A 20,914-nucleotide genomic window follows, 5' to 3' on the forward strand; every position below is an offset into this window, starting at 1 on the left:
TTTCTTTCATTCAGTCTGATTTCAGAGGCAGAAGCAGAGCCACACAGTTGAGTTATGTTGAAACTGAACATAGGAAAGGCAGATGAAAGACTGAAAAAGAGATGAAATGGCCTTTAAGCACTAACATAATTTAACATGAGAATTTACCCACCTTCTCTGTCGTGCTGTAATCAAACTCAAAAAAAACCCAAAAAACCAAAAAACCAAAACAACTTAAGACTTACACAAGTAAGCTAAACTACTAAAATAAATAAGTACAAAATACACTAAACAGAGAAAAAATGACAAATTTCTAAGCTATGGTTGACTCGTTCATTTTCCAGGTGCTTTTCAAAACCTAAGCTCTGTGCTCTGCAGTTACATCAAAGAAATATTCAGATATTTTAGCAACATGGGGCTCACAAATGTGTTAACACACACACACTGCCAGCAAAGTCACTGCAGGAAATGCCAGCTGAGAATCAGCTTTCAGATTTTTTTGCTCAGAAATTACTCATTTGCCTACCAAAAGTCTTCTGTGTAATTCTATATATAAGGGATGAGGTTGAATTCTTAGTCTTTAATGATCTGAGTGTCTTCCAAATAAACAGGATACTTCATTCTACACATCACAAGAACACCTATTAAAGAGAGTATGTGAAATGGACCAGACTTCATTTTACCGGCTCAAGCAAGGAGCAGCTCCCACAGCTTAAAAAAATAAACACACCTCCTTTTACAAAACAAACAAACAAACTCAGTATGACAAATGTAACCCTTCTTTATGTTTTGAGGTGAGACAAAATCAACATTTCAGATTTTTAATACATTCAAAGTACTTAAACAGTGAAAAGAGGCAGCCTTACACTGGAGTTACCACTTAGGGAGATGCCACGTGCGAGTTAATTCCATTTTAGCTTAACTGGTACAAAACTAAATGCCAGTGTGATCATAATGTAAATGAATCAGATACATATAAGAGCATCTGTGGTCTACATTAAAGAATTAAAAATCTGAAATTAATATAAAGCTACATTAAAACAACACTGTTAAAATAGGCAAAGTTACTAGAACTGCAATTCTTCAAATATAGTATGTTACAAAGCCCTGTCATCATCTGAGATAAATTGAACTTTAATTTTCAAGCCCATATTCCTCCCTAAGCAATTTGTGGCCTCAGAACTGTGCTGGGAGCTTCCCATGCATGGCAAAACCAGAACACTAGCAGAGTAAAGGCCTGTACCTTCCAAGCAGTCTGTGAGGTTTCCCCAGAGCCCTTATCTGGATAATTTTTCACTGAGATAACTTTTCTTTTTAATCTCCTAACAATGCATTTCAAAATTTTACCTCAGTGAAGGAGAGTTACAACCTTTAGAAAAACATAGCTGGAAATTTTAAGCTGACATTCCAGTGTGGCCTATACTTCACACACCATATTCTTCAACAACTCTAAGAATTACTCAGCCTTTCTGGTTTTGGGGGAATTCACTCATGGCAGAGAGCAAACATGAAAAAGTCCAATACAAGTAGTTAAAAGCTGGCAAAATTACAAACATCTGGGAACATATTACCATAAGAAGTTGAGACATTGTGTGGAAGTATGAGTAGTAAGCCCTCTATATAATAAAAGATAAAAGAAGCTTAGCAAATACTGTCAAAGCAGGGAGGAAGTAGACTTTAACAGACAAATAAATTTCACTGGAAGTAAATATCTTAGTGCTGGTTTTGTTACATAAAGACATTCATACCTACATAAAGCCAAATTCTCGGTTCTTTTGTACTGAATTTTTGCTACTGTGACCTTGATGAAATCAAGAGTTAAACTGACTTAAAGCAAAGAGAATTAAGCTGGTGATGTTATACAAAGTCTCCAACAATAGCATTTCAGTAACATGCACTTTGTATTCTGTTAAACACTGAACTTCCTGACAGCCAAGAGATCTATAACACGCAGGTGGATGTGTTATGTGTGCATCCACAGACAGCACCCCGTGTGATTAACTGCCTTAAGGAATCGCTCTCTCCATGGAAACTTCACAGGAGAAAACGTGTTTTGTCTTGTGTGTGAGTCGGGGAGTAGGTCTGTCAGCCCAGGGCGATAAATTAAAAAGATTGTTTATGCTATCCAACTTGTCAGTGTTTGTTACCAGGCATTTCTTCTTCTCACCTTTCAATAATGGGGACGGGAACTTTGTTACTTTTACCAGTGACTCATCTGTTCCCATGGGGACAAAAAACAGGTGACAAAAAAAAAAAAAAGAGGCATTCTAGAAAACAAATTCTACACCATATTCATGGAAATATCCATATCATATGAGAATATCAAAGAGTACTGAAGAACTCAGCAGCTGCTCATTTACTTTAACAGACTCTGCTGGTAAAGAGTAGCTAAGCATTTACCCCTAGAATTAGCACTTTAACAAAGTACATTTGCAACCACATTTGAGTTTTACTTCTTTTCGGTCTATTCTGGATCGTTGTTATGCAAGATATATCACCATGAGTTGGAGGTGAACCTTTGCTTGAAAACCAGTTTGTGCTTCGTGTATTTACTCTTTGGATATGCTAAGTACCTTTGATACCAAGACTGTCTTGATGTAAAGTTGGAACAATGTAGAGCCGAATTAAATCCGTTTTCTATCACTTAGACTTTAAGCTTGTCCATGGAACGTGTCCACACTAGACTCAGAAGAAGCCTCTTGGCAATATCAAATTATCATGCTGAATTGCTTCCATCAATTTGCCGGGGCTGCCAAATTGAAATGATGCATGTCAAGGCAACCCTACACTGAAAAGTAAAAGATAGCCTCTTAAATGTTCCATTTATAAAGCTTTTTATTCACAGTCAAGTTTAGTATCCCCTCTGAAATATATCACTTTACAAATTGATACCTTGCCATTACAAGATTTCCACGCCATATTCACTCAGCTTAGTAGTAAAAACAAGCCTTTGCTCTTTCCCCTTTGGTAGAGCTGATGAAAACGGTGCAGTTCAAGGTCTGCTTCTTAGATCACCAGCACTAAATATTCCATAGATCTGTAATCTTCTGCTACAGGGAAGGTTAAAAGTCAGCAAAAAGATAAACTGTTGGTTTTATCAATAAAATATCACAAGCGTATCCCACTGGAAAGCAGAAATTGAAGAAAAACAAAAACAAACAAACAAACAAACCCCCTTACCACTAATGCGAGGAGCGCTCTGCAAAACAAAAGCATTCACGTGGACTTTCTGAAACTTTGTGTAAGAAATACTACTCAAAGCAGATTAGGAAAAAAAATTACACTATCCCACTGCAGAACTTAAATGCATTTCTTAACAAATTCTAAAATGACAAATTGTATTTACTTTCTGTAACTGATGTAGCTTAACACCTTTTTTTTTTTTTTTTTTTTTTTTTTTTTTAATCACTGGCATAAACTAATAATGCCCTGTTTTGACATCTTCACGTCTCAGTTTATGAGAAAATAATAATCTGTACACATTTGGGATGAAACCACTTTCAATTGTTTTGGCGCTCCTAAGTTGGAAACCCTGCACCACAGGCGGCACTTCCACCAATGTCACTCCGCCCACGTTTCCAGTTACAGATTGGAGTTTTGGCTCCCAAAAGCTTTCTGTGGCTGAGAGCTGATCCAAATCTTGATCTAGATAACCAAGGTCTCTCCTCCTAGAGCTGCAGAAACAGGTCACCATCTCATCCTGGGTCATGTATGCCATTTACTATGAAAACTAGGATTTCTCATAACTTTTGTAATGGTCCCAGCCCTGCAGTTAAAAACTGAGTATCAGTCTACCGTCTTAAACCAAGAAAATTCTTAATCCTGAGAGAATTTTGTTTGCTTAGCTTTTATTATTTCAGATAAATATGTTTGAGGAGATTTTTCAATATAACTGCAACACTGACAGTTTTTGACAAAGCTCTATGCTAGCACTGATTTTCAAGGCCAGGAAAAATAAGATGACTTAATAAAAAGCAAACTCTTAGGAATGCAGTTAACCAGTAATAAAAATACTGAAGGAGGAGAAATAAGCCTCGTTGACATGATGACTTCCCAAGTCATATGGCTAGCATTTTTAAGGCTGGAAATCTAAGCCCTAGGAAAATTCCTCCTTTGTTTACAGCCACAGTAAACTGTCAGAGAAATGTTTTCTAGGAGTAGATCTGTGGAAACTTCACAAAGCTTGGAGAATATGCAGTTTCTCAGGTCAGACAGTCATTTTGTTACAGTAAAAATCTCCTAATATGGCTAGGACAGTTAATGCCAAATTGTTGGGTTTACGTTGTTATTTGCCACTAACACGAGTGGGATTAAACAACCTGAGCAGCATTTTCATTTCTCTTCTGAAATATATTTTTTGTGAACTTGGAAAATTCCCCATTGCAACCTCATATCAAATTCTAGTCCCAGCTGCTAAATTCACAGGCTCTCACCAACCTCACCACCTCCTTGGTGCAAAGAGTGGAAAGCAAGAAAAGTACCAAGAACTCATTAAATGTCTGAATCAAAACAAAATCTTTAACAAAGTAATCACTTCAATGGTATAAAAACCACTTAGCATTCTAATCATGATTTCAAGCTTCTTTCTAATATGGCTTGTTAGTGAATAATAAGCACAGGGTGAGGATTCTTAGTTTGTGGGGTATTTGTCTGGGTTGTGTTGTGTCAGAAAACCAAAGCCACAATCCATACTATTAACAGCCATACCAAATGATGCAAATCATTTAAAAAAAAAAAAAAAAAAAAAAAAAAAAAAACCACAAAATTGCATATGCTATATCTATTTAAACTGCCCTATTACAAGTGTCAAATACCTGCATATAATTAATTATGCCAGATGGACTTCTCCCTCAGTAAGTCTTAGCTAATAGCCTCGCATTACCCTTGTTTAAACATTTACCTATGAAACCTGTGTACTTTACTGGACAATGAATTATGATCCTTTTCAGAAATTATCCTTTTAAAACAAAACCTATAATAATTGAAGCTTAAGAGGAAAATCATGTAATGGAAATGTCCTCCAATCCCCTTTTAATTAGCAGCACTGTGCATAAGTACAAGCTGAGCTCTCATTTCCTACAGACAATGCCTCTCAAAGTAGAAGCTATCTCCCAGAAAATTTCTGTATTAAAGTGCTCGGCTTTGTGCTACTTCAGCCCACTTCTATCTTCCCCACTAGTCCAAAGAACACCTGACCTTTTTCCTTTTGTCCCAATCAGTGGGTTTGAGATTAACATTTTGAACCTTATGCTTTTGTACATGCAGACCCCAACACTCCCAGAGTCTATTTACAACAGTCTAATGCTGCCATCTGCAGTGACAGGCTGAAAGGGGAACGAGACAGGGCACACAGACTTCCACACTAACCGAACCTATCCAGAAGAACTGCTTTACACACATGAGGTCCTTCTGGGCAAGAACACGCTTTGGGTCTTCTGAATTTTTAACCTTAATTAAACATACAAACAAAAAAACCCTCCCAAGTCCAACAGTTCCTTCATTTGACACAACCATGATGTTAACCTGAAGAAATAAAGCATTGGCATTTTAGCTTTTTATGGGCCTTTGACATGTATACTCACATAAGCAGTCCTGTGGATTTGAGGCAACAAGGTTAGGTACCCACATCTAAGTAGTTCTCTTGTTAGATGCATTGAAGGCATTGCTATTTACCTGAAAAGTTTATTGTAAACAAAAATATATATATGATCATACCAGTCACTAAAAAAGTTTTTAGACATGTAAGGAGTTTAATAAACTTGTCAATGCATTGAATTTTTACTTTCAAATATGTATTTTTAGATAATACTTAGAGAAAAACCTTCATTTTAAAACCTAATTCAATTTAGTTCACGCTTTGCATTGCCTGCTGCAGCACAATGCCAAGGACAGTAATTCCCTGAACATCATTTAGCTTGCAGTACTAGAGCTACACTGGATTCCTTTGTTACCATTTAGTGTTCCACACCAACAACATTTCCTAAACACATGCATGGACTTCTACCCAAACTGTACTTTTGTGAGCTAAATCATCTATTTTTCCTTTGTAATTGTTAATTCCTTGCTAACCGTTAAATAACATTAGGGCAGATAGCTGAGCTTTGCATTGCAGCATATCGAAAACTGAACCCCCCCTAACACCCTTCCTTTCCTAAACAACTAAGCTTCACATTTTGAGGAAAAAATAGAGTTTTTGCAAGATGGAGCAATATTTTTATTTAGTTTTTATTGCACCAGAGGATGCTTTCCCTCATGAACATTTGAGAAACACCAATAGATGGCCACAGTGCTACCATCCCGGAGCACATTTCTCCAGGTGTCAACACTAAGGGATGAGCACTGCAGCCAAAATTCCATGAAGCTCCTGCATGTGCTGTTTCCAAAGAGCCATCCCCAGCCTGCTCCTTTTTTTGGGACCCTACAAAGCGCCCTTAGGGGATATCTAACTTTTCTACTGACTAGTGGAATTCAGGGTGTTTGCTGGTGGCCCTTGAAGCTCTGCTTTCTCAGAAGCAACAGAAGTAAGGGAATATCGCACACATTCAAGCTGAAAGGCTGAAAAGAGTTTAACATGGTGAATAAACCTTACAAAACTCTACAAATATGGCATTTCACACAATGCTCTTTCATAAAAACACCACAGACTGGATGGCAGTGCTTGAAACTTTTTAATATTGAGGAGATTGAGGACATTTATAAAAAAGTGTCAATAATCATTGAAAAAAAATTGAATTCACAGGCATTATATACAAAACACCACTTTTATTTATTACCGACAAGTATATGTCAGGTGATTATCATTTCAGTAGTGAAATGTCAAATATGCAACAAATGGCACTTTTAGATACACATTAAATGTGATCACCTCAGTGACAAGTGTTCTGGACGAAATACAATCCTGTAAAGTTTGTAAGTATAAATTAACCTTTTATACAGCACTTCTATGAGATGGATGCAGTACACAAAATATTTCCAAGTAAATTCCAGGTGTCTGCAATTGCTACGAGGGAAAAGAAAAGGATTTAGTCCTTCTGTCGCTTTTTTCCTTTAGTAGGAGTTTTGGAATTATGTTCATTTTCTGCATTTGGTTCCCAGAGTGCATTTTTCACAAATCTAGCAGCAGCTCCTTTATCAAGTTTGGATGCCTTTTTCTTGTCTGTTAGCTCTTTGACCTTGTTCATGTATGTTCTTATTCTCTCCTAGAAAGGAAAAAAAAAAAGAAGAAAAGTATTTCAAACCATTCTCCCCAGATTACTGTTAAAAAGAATTCACTGAGTAGAAGTTCTCCACACTGCACACTTCTAGAACTATAATACCTAGAAGAATATTATTACTTGAACAAATATACCAGGCCCTTTACAAACTTGAGATTTCCCTTTAGCAGATTTTCCATCACAGGTACCTCCCATACCATCTGCACGACACCCGCTCTAACAGGAACACAAAGTCCTACAGAGATGCAGACTCTGCATCTAATTTACAGAGATATGGGAACGGTTCTTGCAAGCAAAGTTAGGAAATAAAATACTGAAGTCAGTTTGGAGTCTGACCTACATAAAGATGCCAAAATAATATTTAGGTATTTGGCACATTTATGGATGAATAAAATTCAGCAAGTCCAAGCAAAGCTAAAAAAGCATCTTACACAAAATCAAAGATGGTACAAGCATTACAAATGCAACTACACACAAGTCTAGGGGTTAAGTTCCTGAAATGGTCAAGGGGGGCTTATCAAAGAACTTATTTAGGGCAGCCTGATGAATTTCCAGCCACATCAGAAGTTCCTTTTATGGTCATAAATAACAATACAGGCCTATTTCCAGGGAAAAGGGTACTACGCTTCCTTGACTTATCTTAGCCTACCAAAGTTATTTGGTGTTTATGGGTTTGGTTTTCTTTGACCAAACCATGGCTTGGACTCAGCCCCACAGAGGTACACCCTCCCAGCTTAACAATCTCATTTATGTGCCTATTCATCCTCATCTGCTCCTGCAACAAATAAAGAAAATTACTTTGAGAGGGTACTAGGCAGCTTTAAGATGGGAATCCCCCTTATAGGGGCCTGCTTATCTTCAGCGACTACGGACTACACCTACTGTAACTCTGCAAAATATTTAACAATTTAGTTTACAGATTTCAGGTCTACATATTTAGCTTAATATGGCCTTTAACTGTAGGGCCTTTGGGTGTTAGTGTCATACAAACAACAGTAACATATATACATATACACACATATATGTAGTGCTCTACCTGATACCTGAATTATAAATGTGGATTAACAGAACACATGTGGATGCTGCTAAAATAAATTTCGATACGTAACCCACACATTTCTCTCACTGTTGCTGCCACCTCTTTGAATCTGGAACAAAAGTTACAAGACTTACACTACACAACTGATTTTTCAGCTCTTCAGTGATCATTATAAGCAACTGCCAAAAACTTGGCCACTCTTTCTGTTTCAAAAACACAGCTGTAACAAGGAGAGCTTTACAGGGTCTGAAATCATGATCGGCCGAAATGTTTCTTTGGTGACTGAGATGGCTAATGAGAACAGATGGCAAACCTACATGCACTAACATGGGACAAAGGAGCTGCAAAATGTCAACTTGACAAAATAAATGAATTCTGATAGCGTGAGTGTGAGTTTTATCAATGCAGTTTGAATACCTGTAGGTACACAAGGAGAGCAATTCTAACAACAAAATAATCATGACAGAAGAGTCTTTTTTAATTCCCTTTCCACGTGCATAAGAACATCACAATGCCTTTGGAAGGAAGAAATGTGCATTCATTCAACCTTGATACTTGCAAAAGGAAAAGAGATCTGATTAACAATCTAGGCTACAAAAAGGTTCACTCTTCCTTCAGAGTTAAAACGGCAGTTGTGAAGTAAAATACAAATGTAAAATCTCCGCGGCAGAAGACATAAAAGTTTTTAGTGTCACTAAATTAACACGGTATTCCGGCACTGTAGAATATAGGAGGAACAAAACACTGACAGAAAGCTCATGAAATATTAACTGATGCAGTTTTTTAATATGATACAGCCTAGACTCCTGAAAACCTCACAAAATTAAAAATACAAGTATTCTTGTTATTCAGGCTAGCTTTCCACATTTTTTAGTCCTCTCTTCCATTCCACTGGTTATATAAGTATTACATTTAAGCTAACTATTTTACATCTTCTGAGATTTAATATTTTCATTTCTTCGGAAATTAAAATGAGTAGTGAGAACTTTTGATTCTGAGTGTTTTTTTTTTCTTCAGGCTAAATGATTCGGGTTTTTTAAGTCAGCAGAATTTTCAAGATAGCTGGCCTTCTATACTGTAGTCATGCATCTAAATGGAATATAAAGACAAAACTAAAGATTTATTACAGGTCGTAAATATGTCACTAATGCAGAATTACTGGACAATACACATACAACTGGTGCCAAAAAAGCTTTTAGCTTTGTTGCTGAACTGGATTCTTTACTGCTGAGAAAATGAATTAATGGAGGGCTTGGAAGGGGGAGGGGGGCACTTTCCCGTCTTCACTAGTAAATCAACCACACTGTACTTTTAGAGTCATACAAAAGTAAGAAAAGGCAGCCTTGGAGATTAACATGATTCCAAGTATTTATAAGAGAAAAAAAAAAAAAAAGCCATTCTGGAAGTTATAAATTATTATCACGCATGTAACATTTTTCCATTTAAGAGATACAAGTGAAAAGCTGCTCTGTACAGAATCCAATTCTCAATCAAAGGTGGAAAAAAAAGAAGAGATAAGATGATATCATTCATCATCCTTTTCTAATTTCAGCAGACTCTACAACTTTACTTTAATTGGTACTGTTTAAAAGTAAAAAAAATTTACTTTCTTTAATTTAGAGAGCCCAGCAGGGCATATAAATAGTTAAATAACACCATGTAGCATATGCATGCTATTACAGAAATGTATCATTTTAAAATTTAGATATAAACATTTTTTAACTTCTATTTGGGCAAACCATCTTGCACAAGTAGGATCCATGCAGCACAAGCAACTCACCAGTTCTTGTTTCACTGGATGCTCCTTAGGATTGATTCCCTGGGTAGCCAAGTATACTACAAGAAAAAAAAACCAAGACTTTTTTTGAAACTGAAGGCTGTCTATGACTGATGACCCTATCAAGCAGCCACGTAAGAAAACCAAAGCTTCCACACAAAATCAGCAATAAAAATTGTTAACTGTGTTGTTAAGTATCTGACAAACTATTATTATCAAATATTGAGGCTAAAACACCCCCAAATAACTAAAATGCTTAAACTTTCGGTCCTTTAAAGGACAGAAAAGGTTGCCACAAAGAAACCAGAAGCATACTCATGCCTGTACAAATTTAGCTTTCCCAAATAAAGATTTCTGATTTGGAGTTTCAACATCATTTACCCTATGGATGGCAATGATGTGAGTGCTCAGGGTAACTACAAGTTTTTAATTATTTGGCTAGGAAATATGATTATTTAGTGTTTGTGGCTGTCTTGGTGTTCAAATGGCAATCATAAATACTACGTTTTCCTTCTACCACACACTTACCCCAGAACATAGAATTTAATGTGTACACCGAAACCAAATCCAGCTTTGCTTGCTCAAGAGGATCTAACTAGATTGAAAAAAAAAAACCAACACATAACATTTGAAAATTTTTAAGCAAGATGTGCACAGATTGTAGTAACATGCACATTGTATAATTGTGAATGTATTAATAAAAGAATACAGACTGAAGGAGCACTTTTTGCATCACCAGTTCACTGAGACTATGTTTATGCCTTATTTCTATGCCATGACAGGACCATTCATTCTCTCTTCTCCAAGTATCCATGTAATTCTCCAGAAGTTAAATGCCACAGACCCATACAACCAAAAGCATAATACCTTAACATGTAGCTCTTGGGCTACTTCTCCCATAGTCAGAAATAAGTCTCTGTTTTTCTACAGAAACTGAATTCAAAATAGTTGTTGCTATCAATGGAAGGGAAAAAAAAAAAAAGTTTAAAAGTTGCTGAAACTCAAACGTCAATATGCAATCAATGAACATTAACACACGACAGACTGTGTGTTCAGTGCATGCTGGAACACTTAGGGATATAAAGCAATAGAAGAATAAAGGTAATGAAGGGGGTTTTGTTTCCCTTGGCTGTCAAAGTCAATTTATTATTTTAGTCCTGCACGACTTCCAGAAACTCCGATAACACCATTGTACAGCTCACTAGTTCTAACATGGATACTGTCAAAAGATCTGTGTTGTCAAGACTGTTTTCTTCATAATTTATTTGTGTAAGAAATCCTCACAGGATAAAGAAGTTCTCTTGTATGCTGCCTTTTTCTTGCCCTACAGAAAGAAAATTACACGTTAGGCTTCAAATGTTACAAAGCAGAGATGCTTTTATGGAATTCTCAGGCACTACTTTGCTCTGAAAAAAAGCCACGTTTTGCAGACTTATGCTTATAGCACAGCTAGAGGAGACAGCTCAGGTTCTGCAAGTCTAGACTTCTGGAATCAGATCAATTCTCACTTCTGCCAGTTCACCTTCTCATCCTCCTGGATACACCAGCTCCATTCAGTTTGTGGTGAAGAAGTCTCAGTCAAAAAAGTGAATGACCTCTCCATTACTGAAGAGCATGTTAAGGAAGGTCAGGAATAAGCTACAGTGTCCTCCAGCTAAATGACACACTGGTAAGATCATCACTTATCAGCTTGGAAGAGCATGTGTTTCATTGTTGAGCTTGCAAGACCATCTGGATTTCTTAGAAATGTAAGAATTTAACAGTAAGTGTCAAGCATAGGAATGTCATTTATTGTTACTTCTCAGTGCAGTGGCTGGCCCAACAGACCCTTCTATTTCAGTTCAGGCTCTCAAGTATTTGTGTATTAATAAGGAAAAAGTTTTCAAAAGGAAGACAACCTACCTTTTGCAAAAGCTCGCTCCTAGAAACTGACATCATTGTCTTCAGCATCTCGTCTACAGAACCAAGAGACTTTTCAAATGCCGCGAGATAATCATGAATTTCGGTGGGGTATTCTTCTGTGTTATTGTCATCTTCTGACATTTCCATCTGGAAAGTGGAAACACAAATAATAATGCTTTTCGTTAAGTACCTACACAGTCAAAAGACTGGAATTTACAACACAAAGCATTAGCATTCATTCAGTAAACATTTTAAGAAATGTGAAGAGTTCTAGCAGGTAATGTCAACAGCAACACAGTTAAAGGTCCAGTAATTTCGGGATATCTCCTAACTCCTGTGCAAAATGGCATGAAGGAGCATTACAATTTACATGACTTTAGTACCTATTCTTGCCACGGTCCTAAAACAGTATTTAGCTTTTATGATCTGCGATAGAAAGAAATTATCTGCACGTTTGAAAAAAGTGCTCTATAAATCATACCATATAAAGAGCTACACCAAGCAGCAGGCAGAACACCAGGAAAAACAAAAACAAAACTAACTAAACAAAAACAAAAAAAAAAAAAAAAAAACAAAAAACAAAAAACAAACAAACAAACAAAAAATACAAAAAAACCCCAAACAAACACCCAAACAAACAAAGAAAAAAAAGAACCCACAAACCAAACCAATGGTGATACAGCTTTAATCTGCCTTAGGAACAGACATTACTTCAGCACCAGTTATGTCATGGTCAGTTCATTTAGGAGTAGGTCCAAAAAATTCTTCTCGTGAACCCTGTATCCAGTTTCCTGAAGTCCCTATGGAATCTTCCATATAACTCTACCTGTAACAAAGCTGAGTTGATTTTGGGATTTCAGAATACTCTTGCAATCGTGTTAACACATACGTGCACAGCTACTGGGAAATAAGATGTGAAAAACCCCAAAGCATCCTTTTTTTCTGTCCAGAATTCACGGTACCATGGTATGGCTACTGCCAAGCCATCTGGCTGCTGGTTTATAATCAATTTCTTTAATTCCTCTCAAATCATAAATCATTTATTATCTCGGGGAGTTAATGTTACTTAGAGCTATGTTATTTTCTACAACTTCTACTGAGCAACAACTTTTCGAATGCTCTACGGAAAGAAGAGAAGAAATAGGTAACTTTCCTGCCTATTTGGTGAGGTGCATCAAGAACAGTGGGATTACTGCAGACTTTTCTTCTTAGAATCAGTGTGAAAATTCCCCTGACCAGATGTTGAATACAGAGGGAGGGAACAGAAATTGGAGAGACTGAACTTTATTTATGAACACCAAGCCACACAGTCAGTACAAACAGCAAAGAGCTGTCACATCACTGGAGTTTGTTTTAGACAATGATTTGATCTTTCCCCAGCAAGAGCATGGGATGTGTGAGAGAGGTTTCCTTTTATTTATATTGTCTCCTGGAGGTCAAAAAGATAAAGAATCAGGAGGAAAAAAAAACCAGTGTGGAGCTACTCAAGACTGTCTGCAACTTGAGTTTTAACTGCACCAGTGTGATTCCAGAAATCTGATCAGCCAGTTAACAAGCCCAGTTTCACTGGTATTGTTTGCATGGTTAAGAATTATAACCCTACTCAGCTGCATGACTGCTCATCCTGGTCAGAGCTGGTTTTCCCACTGAGTACAGAATCACAACGCCAACCATGCTAGAGGTCCCCTCCCTACCCCAGCATGTAACCCACACATATAAGTATTACTTCTGTCAGCTGTGGCAACCCGAGGAAGAAAGCTGAGCTGGATCTACAAGATGCTGCCCACAGAAAGGCAAAATACCAATATAATTATTTCTGACATTCATAACAACACTGTTTGTGTTTTGTCCTCCTGGCCACCTGCTTTATAATCTGCCTTGTTAGGTTGACTAAAAGGGTTCAGAAACAATGTCTGATGTTAACTTTTAGTCATATAATACAGCACTAAAAAAACCCCTCAAAGCTACAAAAGAAACTAGATTTTCCCTCGTTAACACAGCTAAGTTTGGTTAGAAGGTGTCTGTCAATACATGTTCCCTGCACTTATAGAGACAGGGAGAGAGGAAATGCAATCCAACAATCACCTACAGAACTTACCATCGCTGCGGTACTTAACCTACTACTGTCTTGATTTGACAGGCAGGCATGAACATAGTAATAAACTCCAGCTTCTCTCTCTCCCTTAAACAGTGTATCCAGCACCAGCAAGAATAATAATAAAAAAAAACTAACAAAAGCCTGTGCAAGTATGCGTTACCAAAATTAACTGGAGCTGTTTTACGAGGATAAACAGTCACATATTTGAAATTCTTTTCAGTATATAAAGTTAGACTTAAGGAGTAAGACAGAAGAAGAATAGGAATATAGAAGGAAAAGATAACAAATACAATCTGAAAGACATTTTGCTATCACTGATGTCTCATGAACCAGAAAGAATTATTTTTGTCCTCATATCATTGAGTATTTACTTAACACTGTTAGCAAGGAAAGGGAAAAATCTGCATTGGTGTCTTGGTTTGAAAGGCAGGCGTCTGCCAAGGAAGGCAGGAACCTCTCTTGGAATGAAGAATATGACCCACTTCCCTCCAAATTATTATAACTTTGACATCAAAGGGCTTTCAGGCACAAATATGGGGAAATGAATAAAGGTTCTTCACTAGTGTGTGTGTGGATAACAAGGCAAACAAACCCCAACCTTCTCTCTCTCGGCCGCGGCGCTTTCCCCTTTGGTGCAGTTCCACTCACAGCCACCGGGGGCGCTGCTGGCTCCCGGCCGGGCAGGGTGGGTGTGATGATTCCCCCGCGCCTGCAGGGGGCGCTGTGCCGCGAGCTCGGCCGCGTCCCCCTCACGGCAATGGCGGCAAAAACGGGCTGCAGCAGGAACCTCGGGACTGCAGGGCAGGCTCACCTCGGGGGAGGCAGAACAAAATGCAGCAGAAAACACTGCTGCTTTAGCAGGAGCTTCCAGAGATCGGGGTGGACACGGAGTGCTGGGTCAGAGTGTAGAGAAAAAGCCCGAGGCAGCAGCAGAAAGCAGCGGGGCTGGACAGCGGCAGCCGTGCTTCTCTGTAGCAGCTGCTGCACAAAGATGGGGAGATGCACCCTCCAGTCAGGGTCCCGGGCTTTCCTCTGAGGCACCTGAGCGGACAGTGAGGGTCCTTTCCAGTCAGATCAGGTGATAATTAGGTCCCAGTCCAACAGATGCTCTTACCAGTAAAGGCTCACCCATGGTAGGAGAAGCAGAGGGAGGAAAAAAGCTCTGTAGTGGCAGCAAATCCTCCGGGCAGCGACCGCCCTCAGACCAGCTGTCCCTCTGTCCATCCTCCGATGTCAGGGGCGAAGCCCAGCCCCTTACCCCCCAGCCAAAATCTCACCGTAACCCTGCCCTTCCCAAAAAAAAAACCCCTCAGGTAAGAGAGTAGCCAGCTGCATCCATACCTCACCTCGGCCATTTCTTTTGAGAGGACCAGTTGTTACTGTCTCTTACAAAAAATGGGACAAAATTCCATGAGAGAAAGGGAAAAAAAAAGGAAAAAAAATCTCGACCTCCAACAACCGTGCTTCCACAGAACAAGACCGCCCTTTACCTGTGTACAGAACCCTTCACTGTTAAGGCTGCTGCTTCTGCCTGGGGAGCAGGAAGAAATTACTAAACTTGTGTTTTCTATTCACTTCAACAGGAATAGCAAGTTTCTACTCTTGCTGTGTAGGGAACTCTCTCTTTTCATTACACTGTTGTTTTAGCATAACTAATCTCTAAGCAGGGTATGTCAAAGTGTTGGCACATGCCAACAACGAGGCAGCAGTCAACAGCCTAAAACAATTCTGGTCACAACAAGAGCAAACTGCATTAGAAAACGTGTACACCGGAAACTCCACAAAATTGTTTCTGCTAAAATCAACACATGGGTTGTGTACTCACACCTGCAGGATGACAAAGCCAAGGACAGGAGGAACTCCACAACTCTCTAAACATACCCAAAAGCTATACTGCCCTCAGTAGTTATGTTTCAGTTATTAAACAAAATATTCAGTTTGTGTTTTCTTTTTTCAGTTACTAAACAAAACAAAATTTTCTTCAAAGTTCTTCAATGCTTTTTTTTTTTTTTTTGCATTTTGAACAAGCAAAAATTTAAGTCAGCCCCTGAAGATAGTGTTTATTAGACAGATTTTCTGATTTGAATTTGCTGACTTTCAACCAGATTCTATTTGACACTGAGTTCTCACTTTAAAAATTAAGGATAGTAGAATTCAGATAAGAGAAGTAATGAAAAATTCTAGCTAGGTTAAGTAATGTGCACAATGGGGAATTCTAAAGGAAATAAGACAGAATTTTCATTATCAAGCAATAAGACCTACGATGCACAACACATAATCTGTGGTTGTGTTACAACGGTAACACTTTAAAAGATCTTTAATTTTGAGAAGGCAAAGAAAAGTTCATAACCCATGAACATAAAACACGCAAGAAATGGACTACTTTGATTAAGGACACGGAGGCAAAAAAACTGTGATGAAGAATGTTGAACAACTTCATAACACCAACTTACCAGAAACAAACTTCCCTTTTAATAACCCTGAGCTTCCATGTAGTTTTTGGAAAAACAAAAACAAAACCATGAGAATATGTATTTGAAGAAGAAAAGGACTTTAGATTGCAAAAGTAAACCATTTTCATGAGAAAATTTATGCATTGCACGTAGGTCTGTTTTAAAAAGGTTTGCTAGTTTCCATAGGTGAAAATTTTCTAAATATTCTGAAATTTCTGAAAAATTCTGAATAAATTCTCATTTATTCAGAAAGATGACTACATTTAAGTCAATTTTTGCTTAGAAAACAAGGAACACCTTGTTCTCTTTGCAGTCAACAGATCAATATACTATAAACCAAAGCAGGTAATACAAGCTGCAAAAAGGGAGGGGAAATACCAGACATTATTAATGAACCACAGAAAAGACAGAAATATAAAAAGGAGAAAGAGAAAATATGTCATCTTCTACAGAGTCTATAAAAGTAACTACACAGGTGACAATCAAAAGCAATTTGCTGTAGTGTTAACATGGCTATTGATCTAAGACACATCCAAGTTAAATGCCACGTTAAGGCATTTTAAATAAAAACCAACAAAATACAGGTGGTGGTACACAATACTACTAGCAAAATTAGCTATATTTTTCTTCCAGGAGAATGAAAAGAACAACTACAGACCCTTTTTAAGAAAAGCACACCCAGGAAAAAGAGAAACTGCAGTCAATTTTCAGGTGGCTTTTATGAATAATCATTTAATATACCTGGAGGCGATTTAACACAAGCCTCAGAAAGCAACTGCCAGCTGGCTTAAAAAGCAACACCAAATCCTTCCTGCTCACATCCCCCCCTGCCCCCAGCAAAACCCTGTCATAATGAAAGATATAAACTCTAATTAGGCCGTAAGTACCTCTGTGAGAGATTTTGCTGAAGATACATTGTGAAAGTCGTGGAAGCTACATGCATCTGTCAACATGGCAACAGGGAACCACTCAAGACAGAAATGAAAAATGTATCATGCACCTGGTTTTCAACTGGAATTAAAACTGCAAGACCAGGATGAAAAATGGTGTATTTGAAGTATTTGGTAACATGTAAACAGAAGACAAAAAGCAATTTAGCGTTCTGCTAAATGCTGCAACTCATGCATCACGTTAATTCTTAGGTATTCCTTAAGCACTAAAAGGCCTTTTCGTCATATTTAGCTCAGATCTCTTTATTTTTACAGATTATTCACCTAATAAAAATCAGATTAGGTAATTAGATTATTTCTTCTTTTTATGGATATTTACAGACTGCATCGAGAAAAAATAAAAACAAAACTAGAGAAAACAAACCCCAAAACCTTTTGGTCAGGACACATAAAACTGCTCTCAAATTCACAATAAACAGTTATCTCAGCTTGGATTAAACACCCCTCATTCACTACAGCCCCATCTATATCCACTGATGTAAACCTTCAGGTCCATCTGCACGATTCATAAAACACTTCTACTCTCAGTAATCAACTGACCCAAATTCCACATCTTTGATGACACAGCGGCTTCTGAACAAATCAAATATAACCTGGCTCTCTCAGCTCCAGCCCATAAGTACACCCAGCATAAGTACAAAATAAAAACAGAACACTTCTTTGTGAGAGGTTTTCATAAAAGCTCCCACGCTCAGATATGCTGTCACACTTCAAGTTCTAAAGTGATACTGAATTTGTGTCTCTAAACTGGTCCTCAAAACACATACTTTTCTTGGCACAGCACCTACCAGGAACTTCGTGTGCAGCAAGACTCCTTGGACAAATCAGTTTGCACACTCTGGGGACAACAATCAGCACTGAAATACTTCTACCAAGTTCGCAGCAAACAGGAGATGACCCGCCTACAGTTTGCAGCCCCTGTACACTGTAAACTACAGAGAGTTCACTACTTCTAAAACCTGCTGCCCGTGGTATCAGCACCACGAATATGAACATCCAGAATTAAAGCCAAGAGGGGTTTTTTTTCGATTCTTTTAAACTGCTGACCTAGTTTCCTTTAGCCACTAGTTCCACAGTACATGAAAAAGCACTTCCCTTTACCAGAATGCAATCTTCTGTATTTGCAATTCATGCAGTGCCTCTCTGTATCATTCTAAACAGCAATTTAACTGTGGTTTTGGCTGGTTTTTATTTGGCTGTGCTAACTATTATTTTTATTTGGCTGTTCACTCTTAGAAGCATGTTTACCCTTTGTTTGTTTGTTTGAAGCATGTTTACCCTTTGTTTGTTTGTTTGTTTGTTTTGGTTCAATATAATGCAGTAACTGTGGGATGTTTGTGTTAGCATCAATTTTACTGATGTGGAAAAAAACCCATCTACCTGGAGCTATGGTGGCCAGTCCATTCCAGTGCACCGTTTATTTATTCAGAGGAAAAGCAGACTTTTTTTCACAAATGAAAAACCAATGCTAAAACTCCTAAGCCAATTCAAAGAGAAAAAAGGCACTTACGAGAAAGGTTTGTGTGACTTGTGCACTGCTTTTCTGATATAAAGCCTGAAAATTCTACCAATTGCTTTGGAGTTTCTCACACTCTGGAGAAGAGCCTTGCACTGTTTTCTCATTTCTTTACCAATGGTCATACTGCCACAGGATCAGCAATATCCAGGTATTTTATATTTGAAGCGCTTTTTTATACTTTTAAACCCAAGAAATACACCAGACACCTTTCAATGTTGATTTTAAAATCCAGTTCTTCCATCTTCGCTTGTCCCAAAAATGGGACCTTTTAATTGGCATCACCTAAAGCTTAATTTGCTAGTCAAAGCCCACTCCACGTTGCTGGCAGCAACTCGCAGTCAGAAAGCAGTGGCAAAGCCTAAGGAAGGGGACGTTTTGACCTTCGCAGGAACAGGACAAGATAGAGAAGCTTCATTACAAGGTAACTTTAATTACCACCTGCTTTTCTGCTAGGTGCTGCTTCACTGTTTTAGAGGCCTGTTAGAGGCCTGTACGTGCAGACCGTACCTTCTTTTGGAAAAGCTGGCCACGTTCTCAAGGCTCCTCAAGCTGCGACACTATTTCTGCTGTTTTTTAACATGAACGTAGCCGCTTACTGCCTGCAGAACGACCATCCTCAAAAAAAAAAAAAAAAAAAAAAAAAAAAAAGCCCATGTTCTCTTTTTCACGTACACGTAAGCAAGTCCTACATCACTAAACATTCAAGGCCAGGCCGGATGGAGCTCTAAGCAACCTCGCCTGGTGGAAGGCGTCCCTGTCCATAGCGGCGGGGTTGGAACGACACGACCTTTACAACCCCTTCCAACCCGAACCGCGCCGCGATTCCCCACAAACTGCGTTCAGAACCGCGCTCACCGACTACACCGGCGGCCCTGCCTCCCGACAACGCGCTTCCCCGTTTCCCGAGGGCTCGGGGAAGCCCCCGGTACGGGCACAGCCGTGCGGAGGCCGCTCTTACCTGCGGGCGGGCGCCGAGCACCGCGTGGCGCTCCGGGCACGGCGGCGGCGGCGGGGCGGGGCCGCGCCCGGCGGTGACGACACGGCCGCGGCGGCACAGAGAGGCGGCCCGCACGGGAAACGATCCCGCCGGCACGGGAAACGAAACGATCCCGGAAGGGAGACGGGCGATAAGGGCCGCAGAGAGACGGATTGGGCCGGGAAATCGTGCAGACGCACGGCGTAGGCGCTGGTGGGAGGTAGTCCCTGACACGGCGGTGGGTTTCGCGTAAAGGGGAAGGAAGAGATGAATTGAATTAAAGGGGCGAAGAGAGGAAAAGAGAGAGGGAAGGGGATCCCGCTGATGTCCAGGGCCCTGAAGACTCGTTTCTCTCTCTGTGTACCTTAGTTCTCATGCACAGTAAATTCTATCAAGGGTCTTGAGTGGTCTTGATCCCCCCTACAGCCCACTCCCACTTCTTGGCCTCACTCCTGTGCTTGCACTGTGGGGTGCTGTGCTTATTGTTGGAGTCCAGGGCATTCCTTTGGTTCCCTGGAGGGTCAGGGACCTGGGCAGGGGGGTCTGGGACCCCAGCCCAGAGCTCAGAGAGACACTGGCTTTGATTTCAGTCCATGGGAAAAAACTTCCTACACTGAGAGAAGGTTTACAGGCCACAAGAATGTGAGAAATAGTAGTTTAGCTTATCACAGAATGAGAAAATAGTAGTTTTAGGTTTCTAGCATTGAAGTGAATGGGGACAAGATGGAGAATCTGGGGCGTTGTCTCCTTCTCCTTCCCTCACTCCATTGCTGCATTGACGTGGCACAAAGTAGTTAGTGAGGATTGGGTCAAAGTAAAGATGACCTTTTTAGTAATAGTGATAGACATTGGTAAGAAATAGTAAACAAGAAATACGTAGTAATTAGTATAAAAGATAAGGACAGCCCAGCTCGGGGGGAGACGTGAGGAATCCATGCAGCTGCGAACATCTTGTCGGACTCCGAGAAAATTGTAAGATAAGAACTAATAAACGAAGTATGCAACCT

At 39.2% G+C, this 20,914-nt stretch overlaps 1 protein-coding gene across 3 annotated transcripts; it reads right to left on the reverse strand.

The window, feature by feature from the left end:
• Positions 1-6,631: 6,631 nt before the first annotated feature.
• On the reverse strand, positions 6,632-19,947 carry C1D (C1D nuclear receptor corepressor). Of its 3 annotated transcripts, XM_040058902.2 has the most exons (6): positions 19,890-19,912; positions 19,439-19,546; positions 11,912-12,058; positions 10,538-10,604; positions 10,013-10,068; positions 6,632-7,178 (listed from the first exon to the last, which is right to left on the reverse strand). In XM_040058902.2, exons 3-6 carry the CDS (start codon positions 12,056-12,058, stop codon positions 7,002-7,004), a joined length of 447 nt encoding a protein of 148 aa, XP_039914836.1. In that variant the 5' UTR covers positions 19,439-19,546; positions 19,890-19,912; the 3' UTR covers positions 6,632-7,001. The 3 variants fall into 3 exon arrangements, with proteins under 3 accessions (XP_039914836.1, XP_039914835.1, XP_039914837.1); XM_040058901.2 differs by lacking the exon at positions 19,439-19,546 and having other exon boundaries at positions 19,890-19,947; XM_040058903.2 differs by lacking the exons at positions 19,439-19,546; positions 19,890-19,912 and adding an exon at positions 19,787-19,875.
• Between the last annotated feature and the right edge of the window lie 967 nt (positions 19,948-20,914).

The sequence above is a fragment of the Hirundo rustica genome, chromosome 3, assembly GCF_015227805.2.
Source record: "Hirundo rustica isolate bHirRus1 chromosome 3, bHirRus1.pri.v3, whole genome shotgun sequence".
Classification (NCBI taxonomy): Eukaryota; Metazoa; Chordata; class Aves; order Passeriformes; family Hirundinidae; genus Hirundo; species Hirundo rustica.